Genomic DNA, 13,801 nt, shown 5'->3' with positions numbered 1-13,801 from the left:
ACCATCGGAATCCCAACTGTCGGGAGGTCATCCGGCACCTGATCCAAATCAGTGCAAACAGACCACACACAGGAGCAACCTTTTTTCAATGATTTTTGTTTAAATTGTTGTACAGAACAACCAACCTATATCAAGAGCATACTGTAGTACGAGCAAAGTACAAGCATCAAATAATTAACTACGGTAATTAGAGGAGTACCAGGACTGACTGCAAATTAGCCCTAATCATTCCATGAGCAATCACATACTGTAGCTCATGTTAAGAACCTCTGCCTCAGAAAAGATGATTATTCTTGTCATTGATTTATAAGATGCCAAAGTGCTCCTGACAGCGAGGACAATGGGTTACATACAAAACACAAACATATAAGGCAGATCTTTATATTAAAGCAAAAGGATCCTGCCTATGGGACACATCACAATCGATTAATGACCATCATCTTGTGAATGCTGCAGTAAACGGCTTTTGTAAACTTCAATCTCTTTTATTCACTTAGTTTGTGTTCAAGCTCACCACCTCTAAGCAGCAGGATCACTATTTCCAGGCCTCCCACCAGGAGGAACGGGATGCCTGGGTTAAAGATCTGAAACGGGTCTCGAAATGCATTGAAGAAGGACAAAAGTTTGCTCGGAAATCCACAAGGAGATCAATCAGATTACCGGACACGGTCAACCTGAGGTTAGTGACCATAAAAACCATTACATTGTTCATCCTATTTTGTTTGCACACAAATATATATTATGATGTTATTGAATAAGTTTAATACACCATACACTGTAACTAGGAATCCCACACATGTGCATAAATGAACAATCAGGCTTATAGGGGCTGCATTGCCTGCAGTTCCTAGAAGTGAGCTAGGGCTGCTGTTATAGCAGGGGAGAGGTTTCCCATTGGAAGTGCTCTCTCTGCTATCACTGTCCAGACTGGCGGTCCCAGGGGGAGAAAACACCTCTCCCTAGGGCTGCCTGTCCAGCGGTGATTATCAGGAAGCAGAGACCTCTAGGCAGTCCTTGCGGGTGTGGTGTATATATGATCTTTATACGTGTTTGTGCCTCCAGGCCTGGTTAATTTTACATTAAAATGCTCCACCTGTGCCTTTACCAATGATTGATAGGTTAAAGGAGCTTGATAAACCTACTCCTAAAGCCCCATACACACTAGACCATATAGCTTTAGCAATTTAATCAATAACAGTATGGTTAACAATCTATTGGTTCATACCGTCTATATTATTAATAATGTGTGCTCCCATGCATCATAAGCCCCTCCCCCATCATCTGTGCTGCATGCACAATATTGGCTATATGGCCAGAAATGCATGGGCAGGTGACATTACTTATGTTTGATCGGGAGCTTCGGCGATATCCGTTAACAATATTTCTCACAGAGTGAATCAGCAAGTGCGAATGGGGCTTAGGTAAAACTGATTCACTCTATGGTACATACAGTATTGAGCACTGTATAGATGTCTACTAGGCAAGGTGAAGGCTTTTATTAATAGTGATGATTGTTTCTTATCTAATCATGATATTTTTCTACTTGTAGCGAGTTATATGTCTCCATGAAAGACCCCGACACGGGTATTAAAGAAATAAAGTTGGAAAAGGACAAAAAAGTATTTAATCAATGTTTTACAGGTAACTGGCATATTTACACTGCAAGGTAGAGAAATAAACAAGGTCCAACATTCCTGTTGTTATACAGATGTAGCGGGATTCATCTTTGCAGGGGATGGCGATGGCAATGCCAGCCGCCATCCCCTGCCCCGCGCCATCTGTATGCCGGAAGGGTACGTGCGCGCTGAAGGGCTCACATTGATTATGTATATCTTGCTGTTGTTTTGCTTCTGCTCATTACTGTGTTATTGGCTGTTGTGATGCTCATTGACATCCTTTAGTACTTAGCCTTTATTTCTGCAGCACATTTCAGAATAGTATTACTGCTTTGTTCTAATGTGAAATGTGAAGCCGCCACACCTGGGCCGATCATTCCAATGTGTGTTACCGAGCAACAGAAGAACTGTCCAGTTCGGCTTATAGCCCTGTTTCTGGTTGACACTAAGCCAGGTTTGGAAAGCGGCGGGAGCTGGGCTCACCCATGGGAACACACAGCTTTTTATGGGCATCCCCATGAAAACACTGGGAGTTCCCTTGGGAATGCGGGCAGGCGGCTGACATCACAGGACCTCAAGCGCCCGCTCCGTCTTTGTCGTAATGCTCGCGGGCGATTGAGGTCCTGACTTCTATTTGTGAAGACAGGAGAAATCATTTCATTGTCTGCGACCATTGAATGATTTCTCCTGCTAGCGGATGCCTGCGAGGGATGTGTTCTCGTACATGCCCCCTTGCATGGTACCAATGGGAATGGTCGGTGACAGGAGGGGAGTGAGAGTTCAGACGGGCGGCTTCTCAGGCGCTCGGTAAGCTGCGATGTTTGCAGATCAAGATCAAGCAGATCTATGATCAGCACATTAGCGAAATGTAACAAACCCTGTAGAGTTATGCGCAATGACTTGTGTTTAGCATTTATTTGAGAATATTTTCTTAATCATGATAGGTACTTGTGTAATCGACTGGTTAGAAGCAAGCAAATCAGTCAGGAACCGACAAGAGGGACTTGTTTTGGCCTCTGCTTTACTTAATGAAGGTCACCTTCAGGCTGCAGGAGATGTGTCCAAAAGTGCTGCTGAGGGGTTGGCAGAAACCACCTTTCTAGATACTACGGAGGCAATGTATTACTTTGTGAGTGTTTTACATTGTCATTTTTTTTGAATGATTAAGGAGAAGTTTATCCCATATGCAATAGAAAGTTAGTGTCATGACTACATGGTATTTTTTGCAGTATATGATACAGTAGCTCAAGTTTTCCAAGTGTACTACCTTCTCATCTAGAGGATGTATCAAGCCTTGGAGAGAGATGCGTATTGTTTTCCAAAGCATCACACATTTCCTCTGTTCTTGAGAATGTAGCACACTCGGAACATAGTATTTGCGTCTTTTTTAAATTATTAACACTTACTAATACCTTAGCCTCTCATTATTAGTGTGTTTCCCTGGGTTGGTGACCTAGCTGGCTCAGTGGGGTCCCATGCCCTGGACATAAACCTAGTTGTAGGGACCCACCAGAGATGAAGTAACCTAAATGCTGGTTGGTGGGCTGGTAATTTTTTGCCAAAAAGTATGCCAAGCTCCCCGATTTTGCTCTGTGTTATGGGGGATACGGTCATTAGGTCTATACCATCTAGGTCGACAAGTATTGGGTTGACACTACCATGTCGACAGGAAGCAAGGTCGACCTAGTTGGTGTAGACCTAACAACCCACACCCGTTATGGGGCCTACATGTGGGGCAATTTCAGGGCATTTCTAAGTGATCTCAATTGATCACTTAGAAAATGCCCTTACATTGCTCTGTGTGTAGGAGCCATAATGATAACGATGAGTGGGGCCCCATATCGCTATCACCCTGCGAATAATATCCAGCATGCTGGATATTAATCTCTTAATCTCCAGTCGAGGCCAGTGTTCTCACCGAACAGATTGCTCAGCACAGGGCGCTGTTACATTACTGTGTGCTGAGCAATCTTGCTGAGCGTTCTGAGTGATCGAGCATTGTTCAGAAGCTAAGCCACATCTCCCCATGTGTAGGTGCCTTAAGGCCCCCATACATTAGGCCGACTTGTCCTAGGGACAAGTCGGACCCAATTTACCTGCGAGCCGCCCGGCAGCTCCCCGGGAGGCTCACATACAATTTGGCACTTGATATGCCATTTGTACATGGGATAAATCGCATGCGATTTATCCCATGTAAAAAAAACCCGGGGAGCTGCAGGGCGGTGAGCAGTAGTGGGGGCGGGCAGCGGCAGTAGTGGGGACGGGCAGCGGTGGTGGGGGCGGGCAGCGGCGGCGGGGACGGGCGGCGTTTGCGGTGAGCGCAGTGTACTTACACATAGCAGCAGCGGCGGGGATGGGACGCGCAGTGGCGGCTATTATATTTTTAAAATACTTGTCAAATGACCGGCCGCTCTCTGATTGGCTGAGAGCTCTCCGGCCAATCAGAGAGCGGCCGGTCATTTGACAAGTATTTTAAAAATATAATAGCAGCCACTGCGCGTCCCGTCCCCGCCGCTGCTATGTGTAAGTACACTGCGCTCACCGCACACACCGCCCGTCCCCACCGCCGCTGCTGCTATGTGTAAGTACACTGCGCTCACCGCACACACCGCCCGTCCCCACCGCCGCTGCCCGCCCCCACCACTGCTGCCGCTGGCCGCCCCCACCACCGCTGCCGCTGGCCGCCCCCACCACCGCTGCCGCTGGCCGCCCCCACTACTCCCCCGGTGTCTGTATGCATATGCCTGTCAGGTGGCAGGCATATGCATACAGGGAGGTCGGACGTGATCGTATGTACAGACCGTCCGACCTCCCTGATCCGGTCCGATGCGCACGGGACCGCGCATCGGATCGGATCAAATGTCACATACCTACGATTTTGGGCCGATTTCATCCGATTATCGGCACAAAGTGCCGAAATCGGATGAAATCGTCCCAAAATCGCATAGTGTATGGGGGCCTTTAGACTGCAGAGTTAGAATTCTGATTAGCAGTGCAGGTACTATAGTGTGTGCACCAGCATTACAAGTTTCTCTATTTCTGTGGAAATACAAGTCTCATCATAATGGCACCTCATTATATTTGTAATTAGGGCCCTTATTCCGATTCGAGCGGTACGGCCCGCGTGCGGCCGTACCGCCGATGTTTTCCGTCTGCACATGCGCAGAGGTCAATCTGCGCATGTGCAGGCGAATTCGCCGCACATAAATTTACTACGCCGCAAAGGGGGCGTATAGGGGAGTGAGGGGCTTCATCCCCTCATTTCCCTATGTGTACGCCCCGCGTTTCATGGGCGTTCCCATGCAAACGCGGGGCGTATGCATGGAAATGAGGGCATGACGCAGCTCATGGGGGCGGAAAGCTGACGTCGCCGGATGTCAGCTTTCAGCCCCCATACAAGCTACCACACGGACGATTGTCCGTGTGGTCTCAGCTTGCGGGAGCTGCCGCGGCGTGCGGACCTGCCTTCGATGGTCGACGACCATCGAATGCAGGGGGCAGCTCCCACCATTTTTATGCGGATCGCCAGCCGTCCGTGTACGGACGGCCGTGGCGATCCGTAGGGTGGGCGGGGATTGGTTTGTGCGGCCGGAGCCCCGTGTGCGGCTCTGACCGCACCAACCAGAATAAGGGCCTAAGTTATGCATATGGTAGCCCATATACTCGGGCTACCACATAATGCAAAAAATACCTTGTCTGCTTATGAAGACAATACACCTTCCCCAAAAGAACCTAAAAGTAGCAGTAATTCACATTTTTCTTTCATGTTTTTTAAGCCTTCTAGATTATGGATTTCTGTTAAAGAGAACAACACACATGTATACTGATTTAAACACAATGATAATGTTCCTGGAAGAATACCGTTCTCTTGTTGCTCCTAGTACAACTGGGAATTGGCAAGATGCAACTTACCTTAACTATACTGTAATAATATAATACTGAGGCATTCTGAACCTGTGTTACCATGTGGGAGAGTAACCCCATTGCTGTGTAGGAGAGTGACCCCATTGCTGTGTAGGAGACTGACCCCATTGCTGTGTCGGAAAGTAACCCCATTGGTGTGTGGGAGAGTCACCCCATTGGTGTGTGGGAGAGTCACCCCATTGGTGTGTGGGAGAGTAACCCCATTGCTGTGTGGGAGAGTAACTCCATTACTGTGTAGGAGAGTAATCCCATTGCTGTGTAGGAGAGTAATCCCATTGCTGTGTAGGAGAGTAATCCCATTGCTGTGTGGGAGAGTAATCCCATTAGTGTGTGGGAGAGTAATCCCATTGCTGTGTAGGAGAGTAACTCCATTGCTGTGTAGGAGAGTGATCCCATTGCTGTGTAGGAGAGTAATCCCATTGCTGTGTGGGAGAGTGATCCCATTGCTGTGTAGGAGAGTAACTCCATTGCTGTGTAGGAGAGTGATCCCATTGCTGTGTAGAAGAGTAACTCCATTGCTGTGTAGGAGAGTGATCCCATTGCTGTGTAGGAGAGTAACTCCATTGCTGTGTAGGAGAGTAATCCCATTGCTGTGTAGGAGAGTAACCCCATTGCTGTGTCACACAAAATTCCCGCTGTACCTAAATTTTGAGAGTGAAAATATATATATATATATTTTTTGCATGCAGAACTTTATTATAAATAATTACATTTAAATTCTGAAAATTCATATATGATCATTTTTATACAAGTTATTGGTACCAATGACAATTACATATAATAACATTGGAAACACACATATAAGGCCAAATACAGTATAACAGGGTGTCGTTTTTCACAAAATCGTACCATATCGCGCATGTCTCATGTAAGATTTTCGGCTGAGTATTTAGTAACTGGCGAGTATTTAGTAACAGGAACGTGTGATTTTTTTAGTAAAGGTGCCATTTTTTAGTAATGGGAATGTGCACTTTTTAGTGAAATGTAAAAACGGCATGGGGTACCCCCCCCCCCCCCCCCAACAGAACCAGCCTCGTTCTCTTTGAGCCGGTCTTGGTTTTAGACATATGAGCGACAAAAAGAATATGAACCCCCTATATTAAAAAAACATCACAGGGCTCTTGGACTGACAGAAATATGAGGGACAAAAAGCCATCAGAATGCCATAGGGAGGAGACTCTTACCCAAGCTCCCCCTGCCAAAACATTATCACCCTGGCTGGTTGGGAGGACACCCCCCCCCCCCCCCCCAATAAAGGCCCCCAGGCCTCCCTGGTCCAGAGCTTAGGGCTATCACCAGCACCCCTGGGTGGCGGACGGAGTGAAAATATATTTAATATCCTCCAAATATGTTTTTCTATCTTCTTATATGCAGCCAGATAGTGGGTTCTTCTGTGAGGAGAACTCCAGTGACGATGACTCCATTATCAAAGCAGAATTTCGAGGACTAGTTGTTAAGCAAGGATGTTTATTGAAACAGGTCAGTACATTTTATAATGCAAAGTACAAAATATATATACAGCATACAGTACAAACACACTTGTAGAGTATATGGATATTATATATATATATACAGGTACAACCCCCATTTTCCGGAAACCGATGGTCCGGAACCTCTTTTAATCCGGACACATCGGGTGCTAGGGGGAAGGTAGGAGTTAATGTGTTGTGTCTGTAAAATAATTTGTGGGAGGGCTTAGGACGGCAGCAGAAGCAGCAGGAGGGCTTAGAAGGGAAGTGGGAGTGTATTGCAGTGCGGAAGGGGATAGTAACGCTGCGGGGACGGGCGCCGGCGTGCTGATGAGGTGAGCCTGAGATGCGCTGCGGAGGCTTGTAATCATGATACAAGCTGCAGGGGGTTGGGGAGGGGGGAATCAAGCTGCGGTGGGTCACGCTGCGGGGGTCTCCCTGCATTCAGGGTACACCACCGAAAATCCGGCAAAATCGGTAATCCGGCTCAGTGCTGGAACCGATGATGCCGGAAAATCGGTGGTGTACCTGTGTATATATATATATATATATATATATATTTGTCACCGAAACACTGCCATCTGTTGGCAGTAAGTGAAACTACATGTACAAATTTGTGTTTGCACATGTGCAGAGGCGCTTCTGCGCATGTGCGAACGCCTCACACGTCCAAACATGGCGTGAATTCTGTGCAGAAAACGATCGTACGGAACCATCCAAGCAGGGGGTGGAGAGGGACATGAAGGGCTGTTTGGGCTCATCCCATGGGCATTCTCATGAAAACGCTGGGCGTGCGTTTGGTAATCCAGCCGTGACGCACATGTGGGGGGCAGACAACTGACATAGCCGGATGTCAGCTGGCCGCCCATATCCCTGCTTTTACATGGATAACTGTCCAATTGTACTGGAGCACTCGTGGCTGCCTGACCGCGCCTTGAGTCCTGTTGGAGAAAGTGCGCTATATGAATTAAACTTACTTACGTACTATCATTCGATGGTCGGCGACCATCGGAGAATGGGGGAGGTTCCCACAGGCCAGCGAGTGGGTGTTCACATGAAACATGCACTCGGGAGCTGGTCGTTAACGGTGCTCGGGAGGGAGTGGGTCGTTAACGACGTACAGTGTACACACTAGGCGATATTGTTCTCAATATGGCTCAGAAAGCGCTTTGTGAGCGATATTGTGACCGATATCGACTAGTGTGTATGGGCCTTTACACTATTGTATATTGATAATATGTTCCTCTATCTCCACTCTTACAGGGACACAGGAGGAAAAACTGGAAAGTGAGGAAATTTGTGCTTAGAGAAGACCCTGCTTATCTCCACTACTACGACCCAGCTTCAGTAAGTGAACTTTACACAAGTAGTATACTTGTATCTTATATCATGTCAGAGTTCCAAAGTACACTGTACAAATGCTTAATAAACAACTGAATTCAATATAATATAGAGTACAATAAGGTCAAACTCACTAAGAAATTAAGTGCATTGGCAGATTATAGTCCACGTGAGCCTGGAGCTGAAATTTATGAAAGGTCTATTGTAAGCCTCTGCAGGTGGTGTGTTCAGTGCCACAGAGCACTACTCCCCGGTAGAGATGCAATATTAATACTACATCACTACACTACTTCTGCACACTACATCATTACGTGCTTCCCCACAATATACATCACTGCATTACCTCACATTACTGCACTGCATCCCCACACTACATCATGGCATTACGTCCCCACACTACATCACTGCACTACCTCCCCATACTACATTACTGCACAACCTCCCCATACTACATCACTGCACTGCCTCCCAGCACTACATCACTGCACTGCCTCCCCACACTACATAACTGCACTGCCTCGCCACACTACATCACTGCATTACCTTCCTACACTACATAAATGTACTGCCTTGCCACACTACATCACTGCACTAGGTCCCCACACTACATCACTGCATCACCTCCCTACAATACTTGACTGAACTGCCTCTCCACACTACATCACTGCACTGCCTCTCCACACTACATCATTACGTTCCTCCCCACAATACATCCCTACATCACTGCATTACCTCCCTACTTTACATAAATGTACTGCCTTGCCACACTCTGGCCCTTATTCTGAATCGGACGGTACGGCCCGCGTGCGGCCGTACCGCCGATGTTTTTAGTCTGCACATGCGCAGAGGTCAATCTGCGCATGTGCAGCCCCATTCGCCGCAGACGTATTTCGTCCGCCGCAAAGGGGGCGTATAGGGGCGTGAGGGGCTTCATACCCTCATTTCCCTATGTATACGCCCCGCGTTTCATGGGCGTTCCCATGCAAACGCGGGGCGTATGCATGCTAATCAGGGTATGACGCCACTGATGGGGGCGGAAAGCTGACGTCGCCGGATGTCAGCTCTCAGCCCCCATACAAGCTATCACACGGACGATTGTCCGTGTGGTCTCAGCTTGCGGGAGCTGCTGTGGCGTGCGGCCCTGCCTTCGATGGTCGACGACCATCGAATGCAGGGGGCAGCTCCCACCATGGTGGAGGCGTACGCCCCACCATTTTTATGCGGATCGCCAGCCGTCCGTGTACGGACGGCCGTGGCGATCCGTCTCGTGGGCGGGGATTGGTTTGTGCGGCCGGAGCACCGTGTGCGGCTCCGGCCGCACCAACCAGAATAAGGGCCTCTATCACTGCAATAGGTCCCCACACTACATCACTGCATTACCTACCTACAATACATCACTGGGATTCCGTCAGTCAATACTCAGACGTCGGAATCCCGACTGCTCCCTCGTCGGGGTCCACGACCCCCATAGAGGGAGAATAAAATAGGTGTGCAGTCGGGATTTCGACGTCTGAGTAAAGACTGTCGGAATCCCAACTGTCAGTGATTTATACCACTCCCATTACGTTCCTCCCCACAATACATCCCTACATTACCTCCCCACACTACATAACTGCACAACCTTGCCACTCTACATCACTGCACTGCCTCGTCACACTAGATCACTGCACTACCTCCTCACACAACATCCTGTACTACTTCCCCACACTACATCAATGTCTCCCAACACTACGTCACTGGACTGCCTCCCTGCACAAAACACTGCCTCTTCACACTACAATACTGGACTGCCACCCCACACTACATCACTGAACTGCCTTCCTATACTGTGCAGAGAGTGAAAGCAGATTACCATAGCCAAGGTGAAACAGTGATCAGTCGGTGAGCACCTATGTTTGTCTTTGGCAGGGTGATGATGACCCTTTAGGAGCAATTCATTTGCGAGGCTGTGTGGTGACTGCTGTAGAAGATTTACCTGAAGGTAAGTTTCTCATCATGTCAGGTGTAAGTTTTAAATATAGATATCTCTGCTCAGACCAGGTACTATACACCTAGGTGTCCGAGGTCAGTAGGTCCTATGGAAACATAAGGCAGGCTGGGGGACTGGAAAATGCTCTGCTACATTTCCAGTCCTACCACTGAATCACTGGTGGATGCTTTTATCAGTGGCTGTTATGTTGGTTATCATATGACACAGGGGAAATACAATGGGGTTTATTCTAGTTCATTCTTTCTGACAAAATCCTTCTTAGATGGACAAAACCATGTGCACTGCAGGGGGGCAGATGTATCATGTGCAGATAGAATTAGATTTGGGTGAGTTATTTTGTTTCTGTGCAGGGTAAATACTGACTGCTTTATTTTACACTGCAATATAGATCTCACTTTGAAGAAAAACCCCACCCAAATCTAATTCTCTCTGCACAAGTTACATCTGCCCCATCCGCAGTGCACATGGTTTTGTCCATCTAAGAAGGATTTTGTCAGAAAGAATGAACTAGAGCCAGGAGCACGCGGCTTACATTACATGACGTTAGAGCTCACCACCTCTTTGGCAAACTCCAACGGAAATTAAAGTCAGTTTAGACTGACGTTATTTTTGATGGGGAGAGAAATAATTTGATGGTCGGCGACCATTGAATAACTTCTCTCCCCTTGGGCCACATGTGAGGTATTGTATTCGCGTACATCCCATGTTACCGAGGGGATTCAGCGGGGGGCGCATTCGACCGCTGCTTAGTGAGCGCTGCTGAATTAGGCCCTAAGCCATATCATTAAAGATGTAATTTAGTGACGGCACTGGGACTCTGCTGACCATACAGGTCATTGGCTACATAGAATTTACATGCTATGCTGGATAGGGCCCTTCTTTTAGAATATATTAGAAGGATCTGATTGGTTGCTATGGGCAACATCTACCTTTCTAGAAAACTGTCAGTTTAGTAAATAAACCCATAAATCTCTGCACATTTGAACTCAGCCCCTGATGCAGTCCAGCACGGTTTTGATGCACAGTTACTTTCTCGGTACTTGTGGAGTATCACGGCTACCACGACCTTCATAGTATGCTGATCGTATGCTAAAAATCGCATCGCATCGCATGCAATCAAATCGCATGCGATGCGATGCGATCGCACCCGATTTTGCACTGAAATGCATCAGAATGCATTGAAATGTGGATTAAACTTGTGAAATGCCCCCAAATGCCATTTTTCATAGTGCACCACCCCCACTATCAACGTGAACCCGAAGCGTGGCGAGCAGCAGTGAGCCCGCGAGGGGCGGCGGTACGCGTCCTACGACCTTTTCATACCCCCACTATCCACGTCGGCATGGAGTTGAGAATAGAATAGTGTGGCGAGCGCAGCGAGCCACCGAGCCCGAAGCGTGGCGAGCGCAGCGTGCCCCGCGAGGGGACGCGGATACCTTCACAGCTATACGCGTCCCCTCGCGGGCTTCACAGGTATCCGCGTCCCCTCGCCACGCTTCGGGATCGGTGGCTCGCTGCGCTCGCCACACTATTCTATTCTCAACTCCACGCCGACGTGGATAGTGGGGGTATGAAAAGGTCGTAGGACGCGTACCGCCGCCCCTCGCGGGCTCGCTGCGCTCGCCACGCTTCGGGTTGACGTTGATAGTGGGGGTGGTGCACTATGAAAAATGGCATTTGGGGGCATTTCACTAGTTTAATACACATTTCAATGCATTCTGATGCATTTCAGTGCAAAATCGGGTGCCATCGCATCGCATCGGATGCCATCGTATGGCATCCGATGCGATCGCATAGGATTTTTGAGCTAAAATGCTCAAAAATCTGTAAAAATCGTATCGCATCGTTTGCCACTACATATGGCATACGATGCCATACGATGTGGATGCAATGGCATACGATTTTTGAGCAAAAATGCTCAAAAATCGGTAAAACATCGTATCGCATCGTATGCCATCGTATGCCACTACATATGGCATACGATGCCATACAATGGGAGCCGTGATACTCCACAAGTACCACTTTCTCTTTATTACTTTATTTGCAAATCAGAATCAGGCTCATAGGGCAGAGTTCATATTTGTACACTGTGGTCGATATTAACGCAAGTGAGCACTTAACGAACGTCTGCGCATGTACTGTGATCACAATGTGAATGTGCCAAAGTTCATGGCCATCCACATGCGTATAATGAGGATTTCATGGAGATGAATGACAGGAAGTGACCATTGGGAGGTGGTGTCATGATGTTTTTTGGGGCATGTACCTTCTGTCAGCTGCAAGGTTAAACATGGCACCTGCATTGCTACTGCCATGTCCTGTCTCTTAGGGCCAGATGTATCAAGCTTCAAAAAGTGATAAAGTGGAGAGTGATGAACAGCCAGCCAATCATGGGTATGGGTTTTTTTCCATTACCAAAGAGGCTAGTGCTACAATACAAATCTGACCTAAAACATAGCGGTATTCTGGCATAACAACATCCGGAAAATATTTAGCAAAGCTGCAGCCGGGGAGGGAATGGAGTCAACGAAAAACGCAACACTTTATTTATTAAATTAAAATCTTCTGCTTAAAAATATCTGAGGACCGGACAAGACCAGAAGATATAAAATACATGGCCCACTTCTCCGCATTGTCGACAGCAAACTTTTGAGCAGAAGGGCCAAAAAGTATAAAGCCTATCAGGGGCCAAATAAGGCCCATATAACAGATGTGATTCATCCGAGAGTACTAATGGAATTAAGGGATGAACTAGCTACCCCCCTACATTATATATTTAGAAAGTCACGATCGTCAGCTATAGTACCAAAAGTTTGGAGAATAGCAGAGGTAGTGCCAATATTCAAAAAAGGAAAAAAGGAGGATCCCGCTAACTACAGACCCTTTAGTTTAACATCACTTGTGGGTAAACTATTTGAAGGATTTTTAAGGGATGGTATCCAGGAATATTTAGACCATCACCATCTACTCAGTACTAACCAACATGGGTTCGTGAAAAATCGTTCATGCCAAACTAATCTACTAGGGTTCTATGAAGAGGTTAGCAAAAACCTTGATAATGAAAACGCTATAGATGTGATTTTCCTAGATTTCGCTAAAGCATTTGATACTGTCCCACACAAGAGGTTGAGTAATAAAATGGAGAACCTAGGATTAGGTAAAAATATCTGCAGATGGGTAGGGAATTGGCTATGTAATAGAGAACAAAGAGTGGTTGTGAACAGTGCCGTATCAGATACGATAAGGTACTAAGTGGAGTGCCCCAGGGTTCGGTTTTAGGGCCCATTTTATTTAACATTTTTATTAACGATATTACTCAGCAATGTATCCATCTTTGCGGATGATACAAAACTTAGCAAAGTCATCAAATCATCAGAAGATGTCACCATGCTTCAAAATGATCTTGCAATTCTAGATGAGTGGGCAAAAAAGTGGAAGATGAGGTTCAATGTAGATAAATG

The 13,801-nt window shown here is 47.1% G+C and overlaps 1 protein-coding gene across 1 annotated transcript in view; it reads left to right on the top strand.

Moving 5' to 3' along the window:
• The window catches only part of PLEK (pleckstrin), a 52,777-nt gene that overhangs the window by 30,146 nt on the left and 8,830 nt on the right, over positions 1 to 13,801 (top strand). Inside the window, exons 3-8 of the mRNA XM_083175739.1 lie at positions 498 to 679; positions 1,550 to 1,641; positions 2,561 to 2,745; positions 6,915 to 7,019; positions 8,273 to 8,356; positions 10,259 to 10,331. Of these exons, the coding sequence (XP_083031865.1) occupies positions 498 to 679; positions 1,550 to 1,641; positions 2,561 to 2,745; positions 6,915 to 7,019; positions 8,273 to 8,356; positions 10,259 to 10,331 (721 nt within the window). The remainder of the gene's footprint in view (positions 1 to 497; positions 680 to 1,549; positions 1,642 to 2,560; positions 2,746 to 6,914; positions 7,020 to 8,272; positions 8,357 to 10,258; positions 10,332 to 13,801) is intronic.

This window comes from Crinia signifera, chromosome 3, assembly GCF_055691185.1.
Source record: "Crinia signifera chromosome 3, ASM5569118v1, whole genome shotgun sequence".
Classification (NCBI taxonomy): Eukaryota; Metazoa; Chordata; class Amphibia; order Anura; family Myobatrachidae; genus Crinia; species Crinia signifera.
The sequence above is the reverse complement of the archived record's forward strand: the minus strand, read 5'-3'. Positions and strand labels throughout refer to the sequence as shown.